At 41.4% G+C, this 26,706-nt stretch overlaps 1 protein-coding gene across 5 annotated transcripts in view; it reads left to right on the top strand.

Moving 5' to 3' along the window:
• MTCL1 (microtubule crosslinking factor 1) overlaps positions 1–26,706 on the top strand; it is a 511,680-nt gene that overhangs the window by 386,798 nt on the left and 98,176 nt on the right. For all 5 annotated transcript variants that reach the window (XM_086964952.1, XM_086964953.1, XM_086964951.1 and 2 more), the window contains one exon: positions 4,218–4,406. In XM_086964952.1, coding sequence (XP_086821078.1) covers positions 4,218–4,406 — 189 coding nt within the window. The remainder of the gene's footprint in view (positions 1–4,217; positions 4,407–26,706) is intronic.

The raw sequence follows: 26,706 nt of genomic DNA, 5'->3' as shown, positions 1-26,706 counted from the left end.
CAACTACACTACTGGACAAGATACACCAGTTCATTAGGGGGAAATATCTAGGGAAGCTATGGGGTGAAAACGAAGATGGCTCCTTTGTTTACAATTCCTGTAGCGTTGAAGGGTCCATTATAGTGCAATGAAAACATTTTGTCATGGACATAGGTCAGAACTCTAATTGGATTGTGAACAATCATAACATTGAGACTTAATAAACATCCATGTGACAATTTAGTTTAAATTGCAGCTGCCCCTTGAACAGACTGCTGCCTACATTGGGAGGAGGGTAATGCAAAGAGCATTGGGCCACATGCTGCTTCACCAGAGAATGGAGAAGTGGAGTTGAGAGACAAATGTAACTGCCACTGCTTCAACAGAGTGGTGTCATCATTTTTCTTTATAGAGGAGGCTAATAAATCTGTACTGGCTACTTTTGGTAAGCAGAGGATCTCAGCCCAACAGTGTTACATTACCATACTTATCACAGTATCTGCTCAGGTGCACTCTCCACGAGGCCCCTTAACACAATACACATCACAAGGTTGGGTGCATCTTTTGTTCACAGTTTGATGCCAATAGCACGTTTTGCAGAATGGAAGCATGCACACATTATAGCCACAATGGTCTATTTTTATTATCCTTAAAGATTTTCTATTCATGTTTTTGAACTGGACTCATTTGGCAGTGTGTGACCATTTCCACTAGTGCCCTTCTCTTGTTCATTAAGTTTATTTTCTGCCATGTTGCTGAACGACACAATTTTCCAATCAGGCCTAGGTGCAATGCTTGTGGGTGGAGGTGTGTGCGTGGGGAACCCTGCAAAAATTAAGGTCCCACTATATGAATATTGATCATGCCCACTCTACGCTATGTCACTTGGCGATGAAAGGACAAACTAGTTACATTAACAGCTATTTATTGTGAATGAATAGAGCACAGTGAGCTAGCAGAAGATCCTTGAAGAAAGTTACATTATTGTGACTATGCTAGAAAGATTTAATCGAGAACAGCAAGAACAAAGCTTATGGAAATAAACAAGCATGCTTCTGCTTGACTGTGTGCTGCAGAAATAATAAACAGTGAAATATGCAGGAGGGAGCTTTAATTTTAAAAAAACATGGCTACCAGGCCCTAATTGAGACCTAATTAATAGGAATCAAGAAGGCAATCCTCTACATGTCATTGGAAATTGGTTTCAAGTGCAATAGCTATAGCTCAGTATATTCTTGTAAAATCGAGGGTAGAACCACATTCTGCACATTGTTGAAGATGCACAAAAATATAAAAGCTCAAAAAGCTTTTACAGAGGGCACTGGCACTCTTTTGTTTAGGAACAGGAACTTATTTATCATCATCGGACTTTAACCCAAAGCAAGAGACTAAGAAGCAAAAAAGGGAGGGGGAATTAGTCAGACAAAGATAGCAAAACAGTGACAAAGAGAGAAAGACCGGGTGAGAAAGAACCTCTAAGATTGATAGAAGGATACAGAAAGCATAGAGTGGTGCAAAAAAGGGGCATGAGGTGGAAGCAAGAAAAGATAGCCTTGATATTAGCCTAATACTTTCCATGCCATTTATCAGACACATGGCTAAAAGGAAGTAATTGATCTTGTAAAGATTTATAGAAAGACCATCCTTGGGACCCCATACGCTTTGCTACAAAATCTCCTATAGGAAAGAAATCTGGTCAATATTGTTGTCATAAATATTGGAGGAGTGTGACTCTTCTATAGGTAGATGAAACCATCACAGATTATAATTTTACTCCCTGCCACAAAACAAATGTAATTTAAAAGAGACTTTTTAGAGAAATTCTGGCATTTTAAATGAACACGAGTGAGCAAATCTGTGGAAGATTGCCATTCTCCAGGAGATATAATATTAAGCAAAGGCTTTTGATCAGTTCATAACAGAAATGTACTCTATAAATGGTTGATGGCCCATGCACATGCCACAAATTCCTTCTCTAATACAGTATGCTTGTTTTCTGTTCCACTCAAGTTTTGACTTTGAAGAAATGTTTTAACTGGGGCATTGACATTGGCTTCTTTAACAGAATCCAAATGTTTTTGCTAACAAGAAAAGTTGATATTTGGGAAACAATTATTTTAATGGTTTAATTCATTCTGCATTGTTTTCTGCAAATTTGCTATATTATTCACACAAACCCAAAAAAAAGCATAATAGTTTTTCCTTCAAGTCAGTAGCAGGAGTATCCTTAACAGCCTCAACAGTGTTCCATTTAGAAATAATGCCCCATTTGGCAAATGAGTGTTTCACATAGTTAGCCTCCTTTTTACACAGTAAATATTTCGTTATGAAGTTTTAGGCATTTCCCAAACAAACACAACCCTTTGAGAATCTCAATACGATTATCTTAATTTACAGTGAAGACTAAGATGTTATCTTAGAAGATCGATTCAGAAAAGTCCAAGTCTTTGAAAGTATGGAACTTGTCCCTATGGAAAATGGATGAGACAGAAGACAATACAAAAGGTTTGAAGCAACATAATATAAAGAGTGTTATAAGAGTGGTGAGATGTTTGCACCCTTGTGCAAGGTGTACTTTATGATGAGCAAAATTCAAGTCCAAAGAAAAAACGAATACAGCAACTCAGCCAATCATGGATATGAACTATAATACTATCATTTAGAGTCTTAGGGCCCAACATGCACACATTTGTGTGAGAGCAATTGGGGAAACCCTTTCAGTTGATATTTAGCAACCATATTCTCCAACATGTCCTGCAACTCGTTTCTTACCATTCTAGGAACACTTCTCAATTTGTTTTTTGTGTGAATTGCATCAGACTTAAAAATAATTTTCTGCTAAAATCCTTGCAGTTTTCCCAAACCATTGGAAAATTCGTTGAGGAAGTAATTTACAATCATTTGACTAAGATCAAGGTTTTCAATCAAAAGAGCCTGTCATGGTTATCATGGGGTTTAAATATTGACTAATCTACACTGTTCTCTCAATCCTTTAACACGTACTTCATTGTAAGCTGCATGTACTTTTATCCATGCAGATCCTCACACACTTCAATGTCCAATGATTCCTTGAAGTTAATAAATGTGTATTCAAATTTTTTTTTTTTTTCAATGATCTTTATTTCGTTGCAATTGCATCATAAAAGATATACAAAAAAAAAACACAATGTATTCAAATTAAACAGCACACATATTAGTTTCTTGTACTTCCTTCACAATGTCATCCAATACTTTAGCTAATATTTTTTCTTAATTATGACCTGAGCCATCATCGTCACTAGCACTGTTTTCACTCCTAACACCCAAAGTCATGTATTTTAATTTGGGACACTCTTCCTCTGTCAATTTCTTTATGAAGTCTGCAAAAGTGATCTTTTCTACTGAAACTCTTACAATCCTTTCCAATAGCAGGGCAACCTTTGAATGAGTCAGTGTAATAAGAACTGCCATAATAATAACATGATCTGTTCTCTTCACCATTTATTTACTTATCAATCAATACATTTAGAAACATTGCCTCCCACCACACAAATGACATGATGTCTCCTATTTATCCTCATTTTCTTCATTTACCCACTTTATACACTGACTGCTCAATAGGAATATGACGATGTCCTTTATACTAGTGAAACATGCGTGGTGGAGCGCATTGCATGTTGAATTTAGAAAATACACAGAAATTATTTAATATGATAAGCATTAAATTAATAATTTAAATTTGTCAAATAGCCCAAATTTTAAACTAATACAATACAATATTAACTAATCATGAAGATGTATCAATATCCCTACAATATCAGTTAAACAAAACTTAGATAAGATGTGTATAAACCAACAATATATTTAAGAAATATACCATATTGTTCTTTATACATACATGAACATCTCTGAGATATGATGTGCCAAAATGTATGCTCGTAATGATGGCATCTGTAAAAATATCTACTTACTGTAAAACTCATCGCAACAGTTACAGCAAATAAACCCCTTGAACCTTGTAAGATTCAATTTTAATGAAGCACTGTGACCTGAATATGTATGTTTAATACATCGTTTGTGTGTGTGATGTTTTTTGTAGCCCTTGTCAAATTTAATGTGATTTTCTTCTAAATGGCCATTCACAGTCCGATCCACACTGTCACCATGCGGGGAGGAGATACTTGTTTAATGTAAAAATCTGTATTAATACCATAGTAGTTGATTAAAACGAATAAATAATCTCCTTGTTTTCTGCATAGATCGATCAGCTGGACCTAATTCCAGAGTGTGGAATCCTTTCTGAGCTCAGAGAGGGTAACCCTGACCTGGAAGATGACGAGGAGGATCTTATGTTTGCACTGATGGACTATACTCAACATTCCACCTCAGAAGGCACAGACCATGGACCACAGCTCCAGACTGCCGAGCTCCTGCAGCACCAGAAACAGGTGAGAAGAGAGGCATGCTGCAAAGTACAAGAGATGAATGCACCAGAAGGGTTTTTAGGGTTTTTATAGAAAATAGCAAATTGAAGGTACATTATGAGCTGTAAAGTGCTTAGCCAGTCACCTTTATTTTAGTTTCCATCTGGGTGTTTCCCCCAGGGCAATGTTAGAAATATGTGAACATGTTATAATTAGAAAACTGCATGTTCTCAAACTACGTGTCACATATGAGACCCAACAACTCATGGAATTCAGTGGTTTAATTCATAGAAGAAAGCATGTTTTCACACTCTCTATTGCGGATCTCGCGTTCGCGAATTTTGCGGATTTGCGGATTCGCAATCCGCAAAATCCGCGAATTTCCGCGAATTTGCGGATTTTTTTTTTTTTTGTGTTTGCGCGGGTTTCTGCCAGTTCGCGAGGGTTTTGTACAATGTCGCAAATTGCGAACTTACCTGTCGGGTCGCAAGTTTCGCGAACTTGTTGTTTCTACGTGTCCAGCCTGTTTGGGACACTCTTCTTCATCACTGCCACTCTCTGTCACCACTGCCACTCTCTGACTACTCATGCCACCCTCTGGCCCACCCATGCCACCCTCTGTTTCATCACAGCACCCTCTGGTTGTCCAGTCAGTGTACATTATTGTGGCAACAAGCACACCTTCCCTGCCTCAAGTGACCTGAATTAATTTGGGGCTGATTAATGTGTCACAGAATATTTTTTTAGCTGGCACCTGCTTCCTTAGTGCTTCCTGATTAGTGATCTTTTGAACTTGCTAAGTGCTTTCATTGTTGCAAAATTAGTTACAACACCTGCCCTGCCCCAACTGACAATAATGAATTAGGGGCTGAATAATGGATTTGAACCTCCAGCCTGGCTCCTGCTTGTCTCCCTTAGCTGTAATTCAGGACCTTTGTGGCATATATGTAACTATTCTGAGGTTCAGAGCAGGGTCACATAATAGTTGCAACCTGCAACTGAACTCTGGAGGGGCCCCTCAGGAAGCACTACAGAAAATGGCTACTAATGATGAGCCTGAACTTTTGAACCTGGTAAGTAGTTACTTTCAGTTTTGCTAAGAGCGTATTTCTGCAATTTTGCACTTATTCGCACTTATTCGCGGGGCGCGAACTCACGCGAACAGTGCGAGCAGTGCGAGCCAAATCCGCTGCTCGCGGATTTGCGGATTTTGCGGGAGATTCGCGAATCTCGCGGATTGCGGATTTCCCGAAAATCCGCAAAATCCGCGAGCGGAACGGATTTTCCGCCCACCCCTAGTTAGCACCTCTTTCTCGCTTAACACATTTCTTGCAATGGGCTTAGTGCAACTTCCAATTCCTTTTATTTCACCAGAACTGCAGCGTGATTGAGGAAGTGCAGATACTTTTCTGGATTGATCTCCAAAGCACACCTTTTAGTGGTTTAGATCGTTAATTAAAATGTACAACACGTGTCCTCTGTCTTTTGTCAGCAGCACTCAGAGGTATCCAATAGGCTACAACCTCATTCATGCATATAATTTCTTCACAATTAAGAGTAGAGAGCTGGAGGAAACATCAAGGGGTTAGAGACAGTGAAAGGACATCTTATTTTCGTTGAGGATATAATGGTACGTGAAGTGCCATGTGGGCGTCCCCTAGCAAGAAGTGCAGACATATACCACAGTCTCACTAGAGGAATGAGGGCTCCCCAATTCAAACAGATGTGGGCACAGACGTCCCTCTGTATCTACTTACACTATCGGCTTGTTTGCTTCTGTACATGTGTGCAGTGGTTCACTGTCCCTTGGCCACCATCTTTAGTGGATGCCTCCCATTTTTTGTGAGTGCAGTCCCTCTGACAGGCCTGAGAGGACTCCAATCATACACTATTGTACCTCTGTGATGAACTGCCCCATAGTATCAGACCTGGGCCATGCACACCCTTGAACACACCAGCTCAATCATGCAAAATGAAGGTATTATGGCATGAAATTGAAGAATTGCAGACTGGTTCGAGTTAGACCCGATCGGAATTTTTCTACATACTGAAGACTATGCTCCTTAGTAACTAAAATACTAGTGTAATTAAAGATTAGATTACCAAAGAGGACCGTGAAATAAAGTGTTGTGTTGCTGAGCTGTTAATTTACTTCAAATCCTAATTAAGACTCGATTAAAACAACTTTTGTGCGAGGTCTTAATTATATGGAGCCTTTCATTTTTGTAAAGCACATATGTACTAGTCATGCTGGAAATGTGGTCTGTATGGGGGTGAATGGTCTGTATTATTTATAGGAAAAATCATCTGTTTTTTCTTAAAGCAATTTGCACACTAATACATTAACGTTTCATGCATGACATTCAGATCACCCCTTCTACACGTGTGTTGCACCTGTCTCAGACCTCTCTCATATTGTGTTCCTCTGCAAAAACACCAGCCTGTTGCTGCCTTCAGGAGACACTCAAGGCTCCCGCATTCCATCTTCCAGCAGTGCTCTTTCCCCACCCTTTTCTTCACTTCTCCCTGGACTCTTGCATTCCTTGAGCTCAGAAAGAGTTTAACAAGAGAGCAGGCTTGACTGTTGATGGCTGCCAGAGCTATTACATCAGGGGCAGAGCCCAGCTGTGAATTGCATCATGGTTGCAGCTGACTCAATTGCCAAACCTCACTGTCCCACAAAGAAAGATTCTGAAGGGGGAAAAAACATATCGGCTACAATGTGAAGGTATGTTGATTGCCTTTTTTAAAAATAAGAAATAAAGTATCTAATTTCCCCTGACTCAAATATAATGAAGAATAATAACGAAATATTAGCAGGGCCGAGGTGTGAGCATTCATTGAGCTCTTATTCCAGTACCATTTCTTTTTACTTTAAAAGGGTATGCCTCATCTAAGTATGACATCACTCTGTGCATCCCTAATTTAAAGCAGGGCTTCAGTCTATAAAACCCTCTTCTGGTGCACAAAACAGGAGATCCCATTAGAGATTGAGTACTGGGACCAGTTTGTCTACTTGGTGGTCCTCGGGGAACCAAGCCTTTTTCCTGTCTGCACTTAAAATGACCACAAAGTGGGATCTTCTTTAGAGCCAAAAACACACTCAGTCAGTCCTGGTTGTTCGTAGGATGAGCAGAAAGAGTGATGTAAACTGAAATGGCTTCTTTACTGCAAAATGTTCTTAAAGGAGCCATCCACAGGAAGGTGCTCCTTTCACCAAACCCAGAATTCAAGTAAAAGGTTTATAGTATGTCCACTTGATGATTAATTTTTGGGGGTTTAAGCCCTACAATTCTCTGGATGGGCCTTTTAAACCTCACATCAAATGAAAAGTCTCGTTTAAAGGCCCTTTCACTGATTTTCACCCCGTATCAAGAGATGGTAAGGAGAAGAAATTGAAACAAAATGCCCAGAGAAGAAAAGGTAAGCCAAGAGGAATATGGCTAGAGCACCCCTCCACCCACTATATCACTACAAAACACACCTTAATGAGGTGTGTCTCCTCTGACACCATTTTGTCCACCATCCACCCAGCGGTACTGGAGGGACAGTAGATGCTGGAAACGAGATCTAACTTCTTATGATAATTTGATCTGGGTGAGGACTCGCTCTAGCTCCAATTTACCAATAAACGAAAATCTTCAGCAACTTTTTCCTAAATGGGATGTGTGTTGAATTGACAGGATATTCAGACGCAGATGATATAGTTAGTACAAGGTGTGTCTATATGGGCCGTCCGCTGAACCATGGGCAGTTCTGTAAACCTCGCCATCTGGTTTAGTAATCTACTAATTTCTATGAGCTATGTCTCCATCCTATCAGTTGTCTATCTTATCTTAGAGTTACCACCCCAACCTAATTGCTAGATAGCTGTTCTTACACCATCTTCCCCAGTAAATCAGTTATTTGCCCATTGTTGCTATTTCGTAAGCTTTCCATTCTACCTGAGGATATCACGGAGGATGGGTAAATGCATAGATGGGCAGTAAACCAGTTCCCCGCCTAAATTCAAACATCCATAGCTATGCAGCAAAGACGACTAGTTGTGGCTTCTTACAGTGAATACATCTTTTTTTAATCGTGCTCTATGCCACATGTAAACCAGCAAACAAGGATTGTTTTCTCTAGTGATAGAATATTCAGCAATAAATAAAGTACCAAAATGAAGCAAGTATGGTATAAAATAGGCACTGTCCAGTAAGGAAAAATTCCACAGTAATTAAAACAGTCCAAGTCGGTACACAGTTAAAATAACGTAAAAGGGGCTTACATAAGTCACCACTACAATAAACCAAATGGAACAAGAGGCTCTGGTGGTGTGGGAAGGGACATAGGCAATGCCACAAAGGCAAACATAATCTCCAATATAGAGCTGCCACTTTCACACGATGTAAGTACGATATTAACTGTACCCTACACCTAGAGTTCCTAGGCAAAAAGTGCATTTGATAGCTGGTCTCAGTGACTTCATTTCCCATCAAAGCGTCAGAGGGACTTGGCACACAAAACTGAGTGGAGTAAACCTCAGTGTGAACTTCTCTGCAATGCTCTCTAGCATGAACGTTACTGTTTTGGGCGTTCCCATAGCAGTGCCCGTTTTTAGGGCCCGCCATGGGAATGTTAAAAAAAAAAACCTGCCAGACACGAGAAATACTCGTAATCTGACAGACAGCCCGACCACACGTTTGGCGGTAGGATGGCGGGGCAGACTCTGTCCCGATCAGCCAAACCCGAAATCAGGACCATGATGTTAGAGTTGAAGGGTTCAGATCCCAAACTCTAAATATATCATTTATGTTGATTGTTTTTTTCTTAGCTAAAGAAGAAAGGTACAGAGTCACTTGATAAATGCTGATGTGGACACTGTTGCCAGTTTCTGCGACTGCAGGTCAGATTCTCCCTGTAATTTCATTTCTACATTTTGTCCGAGGGCTGATTCCTAAGGGCATCCATCTTTTCTCCTGACAACCGCAAAAGCAATTGTCTCAATCCATCTATGACCAGCTCCAGTCCATCTGGCTCAAGTTAACTGGTCCAGACCCTGAGAGTCTTGCATTGCAGAGGCCAGGCAGTGTCATTCTAACAAGATGCAACATAGGACAAAGTGGTACCTCCCAGTTTGATTCACCTGCCTTTGCTTCAGTATAGAACTTGGAAGAGAGGAAGGCTGGGGGTAGGGGGGGTCAAATGCAGGTACTCCAAAGTTAATACTGTCATTAAACCACATCTGCCAAAGGAGGTGGTTTAATGACAATCGCAAGTTAAGGATCTAACAGAAAAATATTTTCCCCAAAGCAAAGTTATTATATATGGACTTCTCACATACCTTACCTGCATGCCTCACTGTTGATACATTCCTGGAAAGACTTGCTTAACAATTAAATGCTTTAGACACAATTGATTTACAAAGCACATTTGCAGTCTGCCTTTTGCTTTCATAAATTCCACTGTGGTGTCGCAAAATTGGGTAATGGTCTTCCACAAGATGAGTAAAAATAACTTGTTGAATTGTGTTTGCTGCTTGTGTGTCTACAGCACAGATAAAGGTTTGGACTGTAGGTGACGTCTTTGAATCAAAGAAAGGTTTACACTGTTTTTTAGCCTCCTAAGTTTGATAAACTCAGTGCCATAAATGTATGTAATATTCGCATCTGTTCCCTCAAACACACAGGAGCACTCCCAAAGGGGCTGTGACTGTTTCGAGCTCTTAATGAATACTGGGCAACTTTGGGGGTGGGGAGAGTAACAGAATCACTCAGCCATTGAACACCCCAGGGCAAGACTGACTATTTCCCTGGTGACATGTTTTCTAGAAAGGGAAATACCGATGGGGATATCTGAGAGGAACGGAATCTAGAAGTAAATTAGATTTAAGTCCTTGTAGTGTATTGACCATGAAGAAGGACGAACACAGCTAATGTACCGTTACCTGGTGTGACTATTTATATTGTTTAAGTCACTGTTGCAGTCTTTCTTGCTGGAGCACCATATATAAACGCGTATATAAATGCATACTATTGATGCGATTTAATGCATGGAATGCTGGAAAATATCCGATAAACAGACTGTATAAAAAAAAGCATCTTTAAATAAAGCACCAAGAGGCAAATGAGTGTGATGTATGCATTATAGAAATGCATCTCTTTTTTAAAGAGTTTTTCTTAGCTCACTAAAATATGCTATCCTCTCTTGAAACAAGCATCAACATACCAGTAGATCCTTGCAAACTCCTGGCCAATCTCGAACCACACTAATCCCAGCATAATCACGAAAAGGGACTTACGGGATCTCTTGGTAAATGTAAACAAAAGAACCACCTTTTCCATGATGAGTCTATGTTCAAGACCAATTACAGTACAGAATCTACCGTAGCCAACACTAGAGAAGTTCTTCCCCTTCTGCATGGATGAAGACAAAAAACTCACCGCAGCTTACACTACGTCGACATGGATCAATTCAGTACTTTGTAATAATCTTCAGAAAATCAGTAAAGTCAATGGGATCATCCTCCCTATTTGTGTCATGTAGTGTACCCCATAGGTCACCTCTCCTTCTTGCTCTTCAGTACTGGTGTGCGCCCGCCAATGCAACTTCTTGAGTAATACCAGGTGAATTTTCATGTGAACAGTGACAACACCTAAACCCATGTCAAACTAGAGAACAGCATAGTAAACCACACCATATTCTTGGTTCATGTCTTTGATTGGATAAGCAAGAGTTTCCTCTTTATTAAACCAGAAACCGAAATTGTGATGACAGGAGGGACGAATCCGGATGTTGTGCCCTCTGGCATTCAAACTATCCCTTCTAAACTAAAAGAAAGTAATTTGAGAATAATTTTCAAGACTCTACTCACTTTTGCTCTTTGAATCGACTTGGTGGTCAAAGAACTTTACACAAAACTCTTCTGCCCCTGCAAAAAGGCCATTTTCAAAAATGGCCTTCAAATAGAGCTTATGAGAGAGCAGATTACTGTAGTGTCATTTAGTCAAGGATCCTAAAGGAAGTTATTGACAGGCTATAAAAATAGGCAAAAGCAGGGTACCAGAAAATTCCGAAACTTGGTGCTTAATTTAAGCCAGTGATTGCAGGTGAGGCCCACCATCACTCATTTTTGCGGACCTGCCAATATTTTTCTTCACAAAACTTTGATCCAGAGCAAGAGAGAGAAAACACAAAAGAAGGATTAAGATAAAGATGGAAAAACATTGACAAAGGAAGAAAGCAGGGAGGGAAATTAACCAGCAAGAGTGATAAAAAGGCAAACAATGTGTGTGGTGCTGCACTAAAGGGGACTGAAATGGAATCAAGATAGCGCAGTCTTGGTATTTGGCACCTTGAACTTCAGCAGCACCGATCATAGGCTTCTGAATAAAACTTTGGACCCCTTCACTTATTTCAGGAATCAAGCATTGCCTACCGTTACAAATGCAATCACATCAAACTAGCACTTAAGGCCCTACAATGTCTAATGGTAGAAGCAGTGATTACATTTAGTCCTCTGCATTGTCCACAAACAATACTAGGTTAAACACCCAGTAAATTTGCAATCTTTATCCTCCTCCTATTCAACAACCTTGAACCTTTGTCACTCAACTGCAAACTTTAGCGCTGAATGAGCCTTCAAATGGGAGAAGCACACAGGCAGATCTTTGCCAGCCCCAGGATATGGAATGGTCTGAATCCAACTCTAAGAGCTAAACCAAACTGTATGTGGTTCAGAAAACCTTTGAAAACAGAACCTTTTAAAAGTGCCTACAACTGGGCTGCCTATGCACAAATGGGTCAGAATCAGTGATGGTTCCACTTAGGGAGCGTTAGGGTGGTGCCCCTCCATCAATGTGCGCCCTCAGATACTGTAGGTATACTGTTAAGTGCCATGATGAGTTTAGTTTGGTGAGGGACAGGCCACAGTACTGTGCATGGAGTACTGTAAGGGAAAGAGGCGTGGCCCTGTGACAGTGCAATATGTGATATTATCCATCCTGATGACATGAAGTGGGCATTTCCAGCTGACCGTTACCATCTGCGCGGCTAGCCTGACCTGCATACATTTACCCTCTGAATCTGTGCTGTTTTAAAGTGCTGTGGAGACAGAGACCCAGTCCCCCTGTACTGTGAGGGAGCGCTGGGTTGGCCCTCCCCGCCAATCCCAATAGACTCTTCAAGCTTTGTTGTTGAAATGCAGAGCATGAAAGCAGCGTTGAATGGCTGAGGCGGGCTCTATGACAGAAGCAATCCCCCAAGGTCATGAGTCCGCGAATAATAGCGCTTGGGTGGTGTGGGTAGTAGTATAAAAAACATGACCATCACCGAGCAGGTTTATTTATTTATTTTAAAGTCGCATAGTGATTAGCTGTGTTTCTATTTTCTAACATAACCTGCCCCAGCTCTTTGCCGCCTCCACACAGGAGACACTATCTGTGCTACCCGCAAGGATTGAGGACTAAAAGAAAAGGCAAATCGTCGTTTCCAGGAAAAGTACGTTAATTTTAGGAGCCTATTGCTTCATCAATTTTTTACACCGCACCACTTTCATATTTTACCAGCCGCCACTGGTCACAACTTAAGAACATTAGACAAAATTCTTCTTTAAGAATCAGATTCTTACAACCCCTACAGCCACCCACTTTCTATTCAAGACTTTTAGCGCTCTGAAGCAATGTAAATAGGACAAGCATTGTTCTTTAAAACGTCCTCATTAATAAATGCACAATTTAAATGATTTTTGTTATGAAAGGCACAACTGTGCCATTACTTAATAAGGAATGTGTGGCATAACGTGCAGGGTCAGACAGGGACAGAAAATGATCCCCCATTAACAAATCGAAAAGCTAAAACAGTGGCACACATTTGCAAAGCAGGACAGTTCTGAACTTGTAAATTCACACACACTGTGTTCAAGTGTTTAACAAGGTATAAAAGACTACATAGATTTGAGCTTGCCGCAAACAATGTTTGTTTTAATATCGGGGAAATCAACAGTAACAAGCATTAGAAATGCAATATGTCTCGCAGCATTAGAGTTAGTGCTTTTAGAATTGTTTATGGTTTTTTTTGTAAATCTTTAGCATGAGGTTGAGGGTGAGTGAGGGTGAGTGAGGGTGAGGGGTTGAGGGTGAGTGAGGGTGAGGCTGAGGGGTTGAGGGTGAGGGTGAGTGAGGGTGAGGCTGAGGGGTTGAGGGTGAGGGTGAGTGAGGGTGAGGCTGAGGGGTTGAGGGTGAGGGTGAGTGAGGGTGAGTGAGGGGTTGAGGGTGAGTGAGGGGTTGAGGGTGAGTGAGGGTGAGTGAGGGGTTGAGGGTGAGGGGTTGAGGGTGGGTGAGGGGGTGAGGGTGAGGGGTTGAGGGTGGGTGAGGGGTTGAGGGTGGGTGAGGGTGAGGGGTTGAGGGTGAGTGAGGGTGAGTGAGGGTGAGTGAGGGTGGGTGAGGGTGAGGGGTTGAGGGTGAGTGAGGGTGAGTGAGGGTGAGTGAGGGTGAGTGAGGGTGAGTGAGGGGTTGAGGGTGAGTGAGGGGTTGAGGGTGAGTGAGGGGTTGAGGGTGAGTGAGGGGTTGAGGGTGAGTGAGGGGTTGAGGGTGGGTGAGGGGTTGAGGGTGGGTAAGGGTGAGTGAGGGTGAGTGAGGGTGAGTGAGGGTGAGTGAGGGTGAGTGAGGGTGAGTGAGGGTGAGGGTTTGAGGGTGAGGGGTTGAGGGAGAGCAGGGGGCATGAACACTACCAGGGTGGTGAAGTAAGAGCCTGGACATAAGGTTGTGTGTCAATTCTGGGGCATCTGGGTGAGTAGGCAATTGGTAGGGGAGCAAGGGCGGCCAGGTGGGGGGAAGGGGTGAAACACAGAGTGGCGAAGAAGCTCACGGTGGCTGTGCAGTAAGCGGGAAGAACAGAATGAAGAGAGTAGCCTCAACGTCTGCAATCACGTCATGGTAATGGGCTAGGAAGCCGGCAGGTAGGTGAGTCTAGAAGAACATACCGAGGCGGAATAGCGAGAGGCAAAGGACCCGAACTCGCGATGTGCAATTAAGTCAGACTAAGGGTGACAACGAACAGTTTCAAGGTGGGGGCCAGGAATGGGCAGTACAAAAGCCGTGGGTTAGTAAGGTCAAAGTGCAGGAGGAGGGATGTCGAAATCCTGGGGCTGATTCACTCGCGTAAGGCATAGTATCAGTGTGGCGGCATCTGGAAGTAAGCGCTCAAACCATGGCCAAGTTGTCGGACCGGGTGGGGTGACATACCGGAGCAGTGCGAAAGAGAAGTGGCCAGATGAAGCGCTTAGGCGGCAGAGTTACCTGGAAAAACAATGTAGATCGGAAGATCAGTAATTAAGGTGCTTCCAGTCGGATGGGCAACATCTGTAGTGGGGGAATAAAGGAGTGGAATGAGGGACGAGGGAACATTGGTGAAGCCGGGCGGGTGAGCTGGGGGAGCGTGTAAATACCTGAATAAAGCGGGAGGCACAGCGCGGGCGATCGGTGCCACATCCGTGGACGTCAGGTGCTTCGCAGTCCGGCGTTCCACGCGTTGTGGTAGAATACCTGGCAGGGGAAAGGGAGGGGAAAGGCTAAGGATAAGGACTGGTGGAGGACGGTCGAGGAGAGGGGGGGTAAAAGAACACGGCGGGCTGTGTACCTGAGTCAGTAGAGGAGCTCTCATGGAGTCAATCCAGGGGCCGTTGTTGCTTCGGCAGGGTTACTGTGGAGCCGGTCGACAAAGTTGAATACCAGGAAGTGGTGTGTCACGAGGGGTGTGATGTGGTAGCAAGGGGCCAATCTGGATGTGGTGAAGGGGGGGGCCGGGGAGGGGAGTGGAAAAAGGGGAGCCGACGGAAGGAAGAGAGGGGAGGGGGAGGAGAAATGCGACACGGCGGGAGGGGGCGGAGCGGGTAAACAAAGACGGACGTGCACGCGCACGCGCTTTTAAGGTCAATGCGCATGCCCATAAGCTCAATGCGCATGCGCATTGACCTTAAAAGTCACGGGCACTGCAAGGAATCGCCACGATTCCTTGCAGTGTAGATAAAGAGTGGATAAGTCGCAATAGTCTCGCTTGCTCGATGCGCATGCGCATCGACAGGCGAGACCTAACCAGCCAAGTAGACCATAAAACAGGCCCACAAGCAGCCAAAAAAGAGCGCCCGTACACTTCCCTGTCACACTAGGCCTCCTGCCATTGGCAGATTGCTCTATAGGAAGTCCAACCCTGGTAATGGATATGCCTGTTTTTTGTGGTAATGGGCGCACCATGGCCTGCACAGAATGCGACTGCAAAACCTAGACATTGCAAACCTTGGGAGGAGACGTATTGCTAATTTCACAAAGTTTACAAAGTGACTTTCGTGATTGGATGGCCCCTTGGCAGGCATGCCTACCGTTCAGCACATAAAAAAATCCCACCCTTGAAATAATCATTTTCTCTTCGATTAATCTCAGTTTAAAGTGTTATCAGTGGAAAATAAAATGGCACATCATTCAATTTTATATGCGTCAAGCGGGGGTATGGAAAGGCGTTTCAAGCTAATGCAGGCGAGAGAAATGAGCCCTTGAAACCGGTCATGCCATTCACAGGTGCTGATGCAAGCAGATACCGCTGCTGCATACTGACGTGACGTCTCCAGGGAGCGAAAGGGACCTGAGGTAAAAGCAGCCGTGATGGCTGAATACTTTGCAGAGTCTTACTTTCGGAAAATGCGAAATTATATTTACATACCCATGCATCTTTCAGGATCTACAAAATCTCGCTCCTTTATTTGGCGGTCCTTAATAAACCTGCATGAACCATACACCCTTGGCTCAGTTTAGTTTAAGACATGATACCTTCTCCCTTCTCTCTGCACTACAAGTAAGAATGATTTGGCAGGAGATTCCCACAGGTCTACGGATCAATTGGTGAAAGTTTTTGTGCCCAAATCAGAATCCTGCTACATATAACTAATGAGATAGACCACTTTTCTAAAATCCAGGTATTCGCCATCCTTGTGAGATTTTGTTGCATCTCATCAGCACGGTACCTTGTTGTGATTTACTACGGATCAAGTCTTCAGAAGGTATTCCACTTCAAGTCAAACTTAAAACAAACTTCCAATGTTTGGAAGGCTGAAACACTGCTCTTCTGTGGCACCAGTAGATTATACACAGTAGTATTTTTTTATGTTTTTTTTTTGTTTTTTATATCGGAACTCTTTATTGGTTTTCACAAATTTTAAAAAGTACCATGTCACCAATGGATGGCTAATAGCACGTAACATTCTAAATTAAGACATCCTTCCACAGTAGTAATGAAAGACGGAAAGAAAAAAAGTGCACAAAAAAATATACCATTGTTCTAATGTATTCCCTTTGTCCTGAACAAACTGCTTCATTAATCTGTTTCAACCTTTCCTTGACTTGCCAGATGACGGTGATTCCCCACTCCCTGCCTTCCTGGATCAGCTTGACATGGCTGAGTCCTTCTTAAGGCTTTATCAACATAAGTTCTGAAAACATAGAGGACAATTTACAGGATCAGGCAGCCGCACATTCATTTAGACTCTTGTCTCGTCCCACCTCAGACAAGCTGATTGTCTTTTTCCATCTTTTGTTCAAGCCATTGGTTGACAGCCTTGAAACACCTCTGTGTAAATTCATAATAGAAGTAATAGTAATAGTAAGTAGAAGTCAATTCAGAATAGAAGTAATTATTTTTTTTAGTTTAATGTTTTATTAAAGAGGTGAAACAATGCAATATAACATATGCCAATACAGGAAAGTTTTGTTGTTGTTTTTGAAGACATCTTAAAGAATAAGAATTAACTCCGTTTTCAGAAAGAAAACGAATTAGTTACATAAAGGCTGTACAAGACATAATTCATAGCTAGGTAAGGTTAAACATGGCTTAGAGAAAGGAAGAAAAAGAAAAGTCAGGATAGATTAAAAAGAAGAAAGCTGAGTAATTTTTAAATAGAGAGACAAACTTGTTCTTTAAGGAGTAATAAATAGCACAATGTGCATTAAATATCCAATAGGAATAAAACTCAAATTATTTAACTAATACTAAAAACCATGGGTCACAGATATTACCGTTTTTAGCAGTCACAAACTGAGATTCTGGCAGTTTGCGGCCACTATAAAGGTTTGTAGCATGTACCAACTCTTTTTGGGGAGTCGGCAACCTGCTAACAACTCACAGAATAGAGTTTGCGAGTTGCTATTAGGAAGGGGCTTGGCAAAGGTGTCCCTTCCTAATAGCGAGTCACAAGGGGATGTACGATTGTTTTGCGACCTGAATGCGGTCGCAAAACAATTGCAGTTTACCGCCTACTTCCAGTAGGTGGTAAGCCAGTCGCAAATGGGAAAGGGTTCCCACGAGACCCCTTCCCCTTTGTGATTGGCAGCAAAAACTTTTTTAAGAACAGGCAGTGGTTTCATGAGCCACTGCCTACTATGAAAAATCAAAACAAACGTTTTATTTTTTGTTTTTGATATGCATCCCCTTTTCCTATAAGAAAAACAGGCTGCAGAAAAGCAAACAGACCTATGGGTCTGTTTTCCCCAGCAGGCCACCATCCCTGTGTAATTGCCTATTTCCAATAGTTCGCAAGTTGCGACCTGCCTAATGAATATTGACAGTTGTTAATTTGTAAAAAAAAAACAATACATGCAGGGCTCTCGTTGCGAGGCAGCTTACACCAACACATTTCTCCTGTTAGAGCCACCTAAAACAGATCCACCTACTAGCCATGAAAGTGTGGAGAGGGTGTGGCGTAATGGCCAGAGCTGCCGACTCGGGAGCTGAATAACCAGGTTCGAGTCTTGCTTTCGGCTTAACATCCTGTGATTCTGGGCAAATCACTTCATCTCTTCATAAATTAATGTGTCCTTAACTGGTGCTCATGAAAAGCACCAGTGTTGATGATTAAGTGCTGGTGCTGAGCACCATAAACCACCAGCTCAAATTAACCACTGAATATTGATTAGGCAGGTCATTTGTGACCCCATTGGTAATCGCAAATGTGTCTGAGACACACCTTTTGCGCATTGCTAAAATTCACAAATTGTGAGTCGCAAAAAGAAATCATTGTACATGTGGCCCCATACTCTGAAACAAGATGGTTGCCTTTGAAGACATACAGGCATTTATAACAGCATGATACAATAGATATTTGGTATTGGGTAACCACAATTTATCACGTTTAACTGCGAACTGTAAAGAGTTATTAGAACCTGTTAATCATAGAAGTAAGTGTTGAATAGAATACTCCTCTAAGTAGTACAGAATTGTATCCTAATAACTAACCACGAGAACAGGCCACTTGCTCCTCTTCATCTCATTGGGACAGTGTATGATGTCTACCCAACACAGCATGTACATGAAAGCTTTGGGCCTGCACAAAAACAAAGACTGCATTTTGTAAAGACAATGTGGACTTTGTGAATCTCCAAAACTCCTTTTTGGTGTTGTTAGACAGTAAGTAGAACATTGTGGACAACCACCTGTGGCAATGGAGGTTCTGCAACTTGTGGATGTATGAAACTAAATAGGACAACAGTTGGCTAGACCATTAGGACACTGTAGGTTGTTGGTAATAGTATGTCTGCTCAAAATCAGTACAGACTATGTGATAAAACTGCGGCTTTTCAAATCATTGCCATTGAGAAACACATAACCCTTTATGGCCTTTTCAGTCTCACCAGATAAAAGTACGGAATAAAGCTATTCCTCATATTTTTCTAAAATGCCTGAAAGATTGGGCTGATCTGTTCCAATTGCAGAAGCACCAAGTCTGATTTTGTATAGGGGTAATAATCTGTCTAGTCTGGCCTAATGGGCAACAAATGATGGACTAGGATGCAGCCCTAAGCAATTATCAGTGGCAGAGAATCATTCAGGCATTCCATTCCTCACATTTTTTGCCTCTTTCTGAACAATCCACCTCTCAGTGATCTTCTTTACTCTGGTGTCTGGGTCTAAAAGGCACAATCTCCATTACTTCTGAAAACATTCAGTTAAAAGGTCTGCATCTATAAAGGGGTGTGAGTTTTATGTCTGTGTATTCCAAAGTGTCTGACATTTCTGCAAGAGCAGAGAGAAAGAAGGACTTTGTAGAAGTCCATAAACTGCGGACAGTTCATGGAGTTGAAAGCAAGTCATACCTGATATTTAAATTTCAAATCCAGCGTGACCCTCTTTTGCCCATATTGCAAAGTAGGTGTTTTGCAAGCACCCATTCATCAGCGATTATCAGCATATCCATTCCTAAGAGCCACTAACGGTTATTTTATCTTATGTAAAAAAAACATTCTTAAAGCTTGTATATCTAAGATTCTTTGCGCCAAAAAACCTATAATTAGACTGGTTGAGGCTGCTAAATTACTCTAGAAATACGAAACTTTTCAATTGTTGTCTGAGGTGAACAATAGCTGATTCTGCCCTCAAAAAAGAGGTAGCTGTAGTAATTAGTCCAAGGAACCAGAGAGAAGTTGGAAGTAGTTTCTTCTGAGAAGACAGCTTAACAACCACCTCCAGCATAACACCAGTAGGAACTGACCAGCTAGTACAGATAGAATGTTAAGCCAGGAATGTACAATAACAATTCTGAGAAGGAATGGTGCACTAACATGGAATACTACACACCTTCCCCCCTAAAAAATAAAAAATAAAAAAGAAAAAAAAAGAAATTCAACATAAGTAATCATGTAACTTTACAGGTAATTGCTTGACACAAGAACTTTTCCTCTGTACAGTGTGAGGAACAACACTGTGTTTGGGAGCAGAACTTAGGGAAACAGGAACAGTCTCTAGAACATCTGAATTATTAACGACACAATCATCAGCACACGGGGAAGATTGAGGAGGAGGAACATATGCAGGAACATTGGGAACCGGACTCTCCGGTACAAAGGTGTCAACCATGGCAGAATAAGAAGTGTCATCTTCAACAATGGGATATCCAGGTACAGAGATAGAAGGACACAGACTGTTATCTTCCAAGCTGGGATTTTTGCATAGAGACACTCTCCTGAAATTCCATACCTTCCCCCCCTCAACACGAATGGCTTTAGAGAAAATTTCAATCACCCTACAAGGATCGGACCATTTGTTCCATTTGTTCCCAACAGACCTTCCAAACTTGACTCGTACAAAATCGCCAACTTTGATTTTGTTACTTTGGCTATTCAAAGACAAAAAACTGTTTTTCATCTTCTCTTGATATTTCAAAACCCTGTCTTTGACTTCATCACAATCAACAGAAGATTCGAATGGGAGTTTGGATTTTAACCACCAAGGGAGAAGCTTGGAACCAGGTTTCCTACCTCTGAGCATTTCAAAAGGGGATAGACCTGTGACGGAATTGGGAGAGGTTCGGTAAGACAAAAGCATAGCACGTAAGGATTTCTTCCAATCAAGGTTACTCTTAATGGCCAGTTGGATAGATTCCTTGATGACCTTATTAAAGCGTTCCGTTTGACCATTGGCCTGAGGGTTATAATTGGACACCCTCTTATGCACAATACCACACCTATCAAGAAAGGATTCAAATTCCCTACTCACAAATTGTGGCCCATTGTCTGACACAATTTCGGCTGGTATTCCTTCCTTGCAAAAAACTTCATCCAGAAACTGAATAACCTGTGTAGAACCAACCTTATCCACAACTTTAAGTTCAGGCCACTTAGAAAAATAGTCGATAAGCACTAAAGCAAATATCTCCTTATTGGGAGACAAAGATAGGGGACCAATAATGTCAATGCCTAATTTTTTCCAAGGACAAGCTACAAATTCGATAGGAGAAACACTCGTAGACAAAGGTTTGACGGTCTTGTCGCTTTTGGCACACGGGGAGCAGGAACTGACCCACTTATCCACCATCCTATCAATCCCAGGCCACCAGTAGAATTCACGGATACGCCTCTTGGTGCTGGACATGCCCATGTGGCCCTCATGTGCCATAGAAACAATTCTTTCTCTCAAAGTAAAGGGAGGGATGATCTTGTCACCTCTGATTACAAAACCTTGGTCAAACATAAGTTCGTCCTGAATTTTAAAAAATGAGAGAATGTCGCCAGAAAGATACCTCTCTTGAGGCCAACCATGTTGCAAATAATCCACCACACTTGATAAACAAGTGTCCTTGGTCATGGCTTCTCTCCAAACAGCCTCAGATATGCCATCAGCAGAAGCAGAAATGGCACATTCATTAACATCATCGATGTTGAACACAACATCAGAATCACACTGTTCACACCAAATAGCGTTGATTAACGGTAACCTGGACATACAATCAGCGTGTACATTAAGACGACCAGGGATATACTCTACAACACACTGAAATTCTTGTAGTTTTGCTGCAAGACGGGCTAAACGTGCAGTTAACGTTCTACCACCACCAGCTGCCAGCATGTTTATCAAGGGCTTATGATCAGTTCTTAAACGGAATCTGGTTCCCCAAATAAATTGCCTAAAATGTTCACAGGCCCAAGTGCATGCTAAGAGTTCCTTTTCTATTGTAGAATAGTTATATTCAGCACCACGTAGTGTCCTAGAAGCATATGAGACTACACATTCATCCCCTTTGTCTTTCTGGATTAAGACAGCACCCAAACCTACATTGCTTGCGTCCACACAAACTATGCATTCATTACCCAAAGTAAATGGCTTAAGAAAAGGAGCATTTGCTACTTCTTGTTTCATCAAATCGAAAGCCAGTTGTTGTTCGTGGCTCCAAACAAACTTTGTGTCTTTCTTTAATAGGGATCTTAGCGGATGTACCTTTGAAGCATAACCCTGAACAAATTTGCTATAGAATTCAGTTAAGCCCAGAAAGGACACAAGTTGTTCTTTGTTCAACGGTGCTGGTGCCTTTAAAATACTCTGTATATGATTGAATTTGGGCTTGATACCTTCTGAGGATATTTCGTGACCCAGGTATTCGACCTTGTTTTGCCTAAATTTGCATTTTGATAATTTTAAAGTTAGACCTTTCTCTTGGACACATTTTAAAACATTTTCTAAATTAACATCATGTTCTTCATAACTTTTCCCGTAAATAAGGATATCGTCTTGAAAGGCGATGGCACCAAGACAACCCTCTAGAACGGTCTTCATTAGTCTTTGGAAGACCGAAGCCGCACTGGCTAGGCCGAAAGGCATCCTGCAATACTGGAACATGCCTTCAGGCGTAATGAATGTCGTCAAAAACTTTGACTCTTCATGGAGTAGCACTTGGTGGTATGCACTAGTTAGATCTAGAGTTGAGAAAACAGTAGCTCCTGATAAAGTGGAAATGAGTTCATGGATATGGGGCAAGGGGTGTCTATCAATCCAAATTTCCTTGTTTAGACTCCGAAGGTCAACACATAGACGGAGTTCGCCATTACTTTTGAGGGACAAAACTACTGGCGAAACCCACGGAGAGGATTCTACTGGCTCAATGATTTTCTTGTCAACTAAGTCTGCTAAAATTCCCTTTAATTTTTCACGGTAGGCTAAAGGAACGTTCCTTACTCTGTGTCGGATGGGAATAGCCGAATCTTTAAGTATTATGCGGTGTTTGAAATTTGTGAAGGTTCCCAAACTGTCAGAAAAAATAGATGAAAATGTTTGCTTCAACTGAAGAATGAAATCATTTTCAGGAGGAACAACATAGACAGAGGGAGATGCATTTGGGTCAAGCTTAATGCCAAGGTCATGTTGGTGAGGCCAACATAATAGAGATGCCCCCTTAGATGAAACATAAACTTTCCCTTTAATGGTCCTGTCTTTGAATTTGATGTCTGCCCACATGTAACCTTCCATATCAATCTTCTTACCAGTGTACCCACCTGGATGTACGTCAGGTGGTAGTAACTTAGTAGAAGGCCAGTAGCGATCAAAAACATTTTTGCCAATTAAAGTGTACCAAGCACAGGAATCTATTAGCATAGAAATATCCTTGCCATTAATACTGATGATATCAGAGGGAAACCCTTCACATTTTGTATCACTTACACATAACAATGTGTTAATTTCGGAAGGTTGTTCGACATCTTCACAATCTTCATAGGACAAAAAGTTAACTTTTTGAGAAGACTTACACATTTTACTGAAATGCCCGGATTTTTTACACTTGACACAAATTTTGTTCCACGCGGGACAACCTCTATAATTGCCTACATGGTCATTTGCTCCACATCTATAACAAATAATTTGGCTTTTCCTAATAGGAAATCTATTCTCCCTTCCTGCAAAATCTTTTCTAAAAGGAACGGGAGTTTTCTTAAAATTATTGACGTTTTTGACCAAAGAAACTTCAGGAATGACCACTTTACTTTTAACATCCTGGTTTCTAATTTCGTTTACAAATAGTTCAGACTGTTCGATGCCCTTTGCAATGTTCAAAACAGCACTGAGAGAAGAATCAGTCCCCATCCAGAGACGTTCTTGAATTTTTTTACTTTTAGTGCGCATCATAATTTGATCTCTAAGGACCTGGTCAAAATTTATAGTTTCAAAAGCACAGGATCCAGCTAAAGTGCGTAAAGCAGCTACGTAATTTTCTATGGATTCATCATCCTTTTGTATTCGAGAGTAAAATTTAAATCTTTCCATAACAATGTTGATCCTTCTTCCAAATCTAGTACTAAGTTGTTTTATAACTATATCAAATACATTTACATCACCAGAACCAACATTTTCAATGGGAGGTAAGTTTTCCAATTCTTTAAGTCCTGCACCGCCTAAACAGTTTTTTAATAATGCTAACTTCCTTTTCGGAGAACAGCCATCTTCTTCAATGACATCAACATAAGCAAGGAATGTGGGATACCAAAGATCCCATTCTACCTTTGGATCTCCGGCAGTGGGTAAAAAGTGTGCAGGAGAAATAATGTTATTAGACATTATAAGCTAAAAGGTACTTAAGTTAAGGTAAATGACAAAATAGGATTAGTAGAAATATACCAAAACAAAAAAAGTAGTCACCGTTGTCTTGTAGTGAAGAATGGAAAAAGGAAACAGGAACATCCACAGTGAAGTTTTCAAAGTTTGTTCTTCTTTTTTTTTTATGTAAAAAAAAAATGAGAAAAGTTAATTAAATGTCAATAGCGTGGTCCTTGTGAGGAGTGGAGGTTAGGAACAGTGAAAACGAGCGAAAACGGTGAAGTAATTATGGAGAAATACTTTTAAAACGAGATCGTAGTTCCGTAGTCATGGAAACGGAGAAATAATCACAAACAAAATGGCCGCTGAGACGCACACGTTGTAGCGTGATGCGTGGTGACGTCGGAATGACGTATGAAATGTTCCTTCCTTCGTTCGGAGAAGACACGGGAACAGTGCGAGGCAGGCGCGCGTTGGTAAGTCTATCTTTGTTATTTCTTGAAAGATGCTGAGTAGAGACAACAGCATGAATAGCGCGCGCTGGGGAAAGACTAGCGAGGCCACTCAGCAACAAAGTCAAATGTTATAAAACCACATAGGTCGAAGTGACACGGGAAAGACTAGCGAGGCCACTCAGCAACAAAGTCAAATGTTATAAAACCACATAGGTCGAAGTGACACGGAAGAGTGGTAAATGAAGCGCACTCCAACAAACGCGCTCGACAGTTAAACAATGAAGATCCTTAAATAAAACGCATTAAGGAATGCGGTGCAGAGAAAATTAGAATAAAACTCCCGCTGGTGCAATCAAGGCACTTAACATAGTAGACAGCCGCTGGTGCAATCTTACACACATGAGAATAAGAAGAAAAAAAAATACCTGGTAACTTTTTAGCTGTAAAGGCGAACGCTGTCAGGTTTTCAGAATTTTTCCAAGAAATGTCTTTAAAGGTGGAAATTCTTCTCTTGAAGCTGGGTAGTGAATCCCGTTCGTCGCCAAATTTATGTAGTAATTAGTCCAAGGAACCAGAGAGAAGTTGGAAGTAGTTTCTTCTGAGAAGACAGCTTAACAACCACCTCCAGCATAACACCAGTAGGAACTGACCAGCTAGTACAGATAGAATGTTAAGCCAGGAATGTACAATAACAATTCTGAGAAGGAATGGTGCACTAACATGGAATACTACAGTAGCATGTTCCATATTTTTGCTGTGGAAACCAAAAATGAATGGTTGCCACAGAAGCAGTCCTAGCTCCGGGCATATTTAGCAAAAACCAATCCCAAAAGTCGAGAGACTTTCTGCCACTCAAAGTTTTCAGCTATAAATTGGAGGAACTGTTGATACATTGCATGGTGACTGATCATCATTAATTCAAAGTTGATTGCTTGACATACAGCAAGTCAACGTAATTGCCTCAGGATGGGGGAGATGTGATGTTGTTTGTAGGTTCTAGTTACCAAGCCGACTGCCACATTTTGGACCAGTTGTAGATGCTTTAGATTTTTCCAGCAGGTGACTAGAAAATGACATTGGCAAAGTCTATAGGAGATGAGATTATCACATTTACCACAGCAACTTCCTGACAATTACCATGCAGAAAATAATATTTAAGATTGTTTTAAGATAATAGAAACAACTGGTTGCTGTTTTAATGGAATATGATCCAAACACTAAATTTAGATCATAGCAAATGCTCAGATTAAGAACTTGAGTAGAAGCAGCAGGACATGGGTTCATTACAGAAGGCCAGGAGAGGCCCTCCCGCTTCATAGCATCAGGCAGAGTCAGGAGATCGGTCTTGAATGGATTGAATACAAGAACGTTCTGTGAATCCACCAGTATACCAGATGAAGGGTATTGGATACAGATGGAACATGAGAAGAATCTTGTTTGAATCCAAATATTAGTTGTGTATCATCAGCATACATGTAAAGTTTTGTGCCTGCCAAAGTCAAAAATTGTCTGGAATGGTGCATATTGATGTTCATAATCAAAGGTAGGGAGAAAGAGAGATTCCCCCAACTTCCCTAAAATTGCCGTATTTAAATCCAAGGAAGGGGTCCTCTACAAGTCCAGTTGTCTAGGCAGCACCAGCATTTTTTACTATAAAACTTTCACCCTTCAGGAAATCCTGAAGGCATGCTTCAATATAGAGTTTTCAATTACAGGCTTCAATCTGATCTCTTTCAGGGCACACTTTGAGATTTTTGAAGGTATCCTAGCAGTACATAATTCAAAGGATGCCTGAGGCATACCTGCAACAAACTTTATTATCATAATATTGCCTTGGAAGTATTAAAAACAAATGCACACACTATGTGGCTCTAGAGTGAATTATTGCCTAAATTATCATCAGAGATATGCATTCTTCCCCAAAATGCACTTCGGTGACCTCTTACTTTAGTCACATTTTTTAAATAACACAGGGTGCCGCTTTGGGCATTTAACTATAATGGTGACGTGTTTTGCATTTGCTGTTCTGTACCTCCAGTAATTTG

The sequence above is a fragment of the Lissotriton vulgaris genome, chromosome 4_1, assembly GCF_964263255.1.
Source record: "Lissotriton vulgaris chromosome 4_1, aLisVul1.2, whole genome shotgun sequence".
Taxonomy (NCBI): domain Eukaryota; kingdom Metazoa; phylum Chordata; class Amphibia; order Caudata; family Salamandridae; genus Lissotriton; species Lissotriton vulgaris.
Note: the sequence above shows the minus strand (reverse complement) of the source record. Positions and strands in the feature narration are given on the sequence as shown.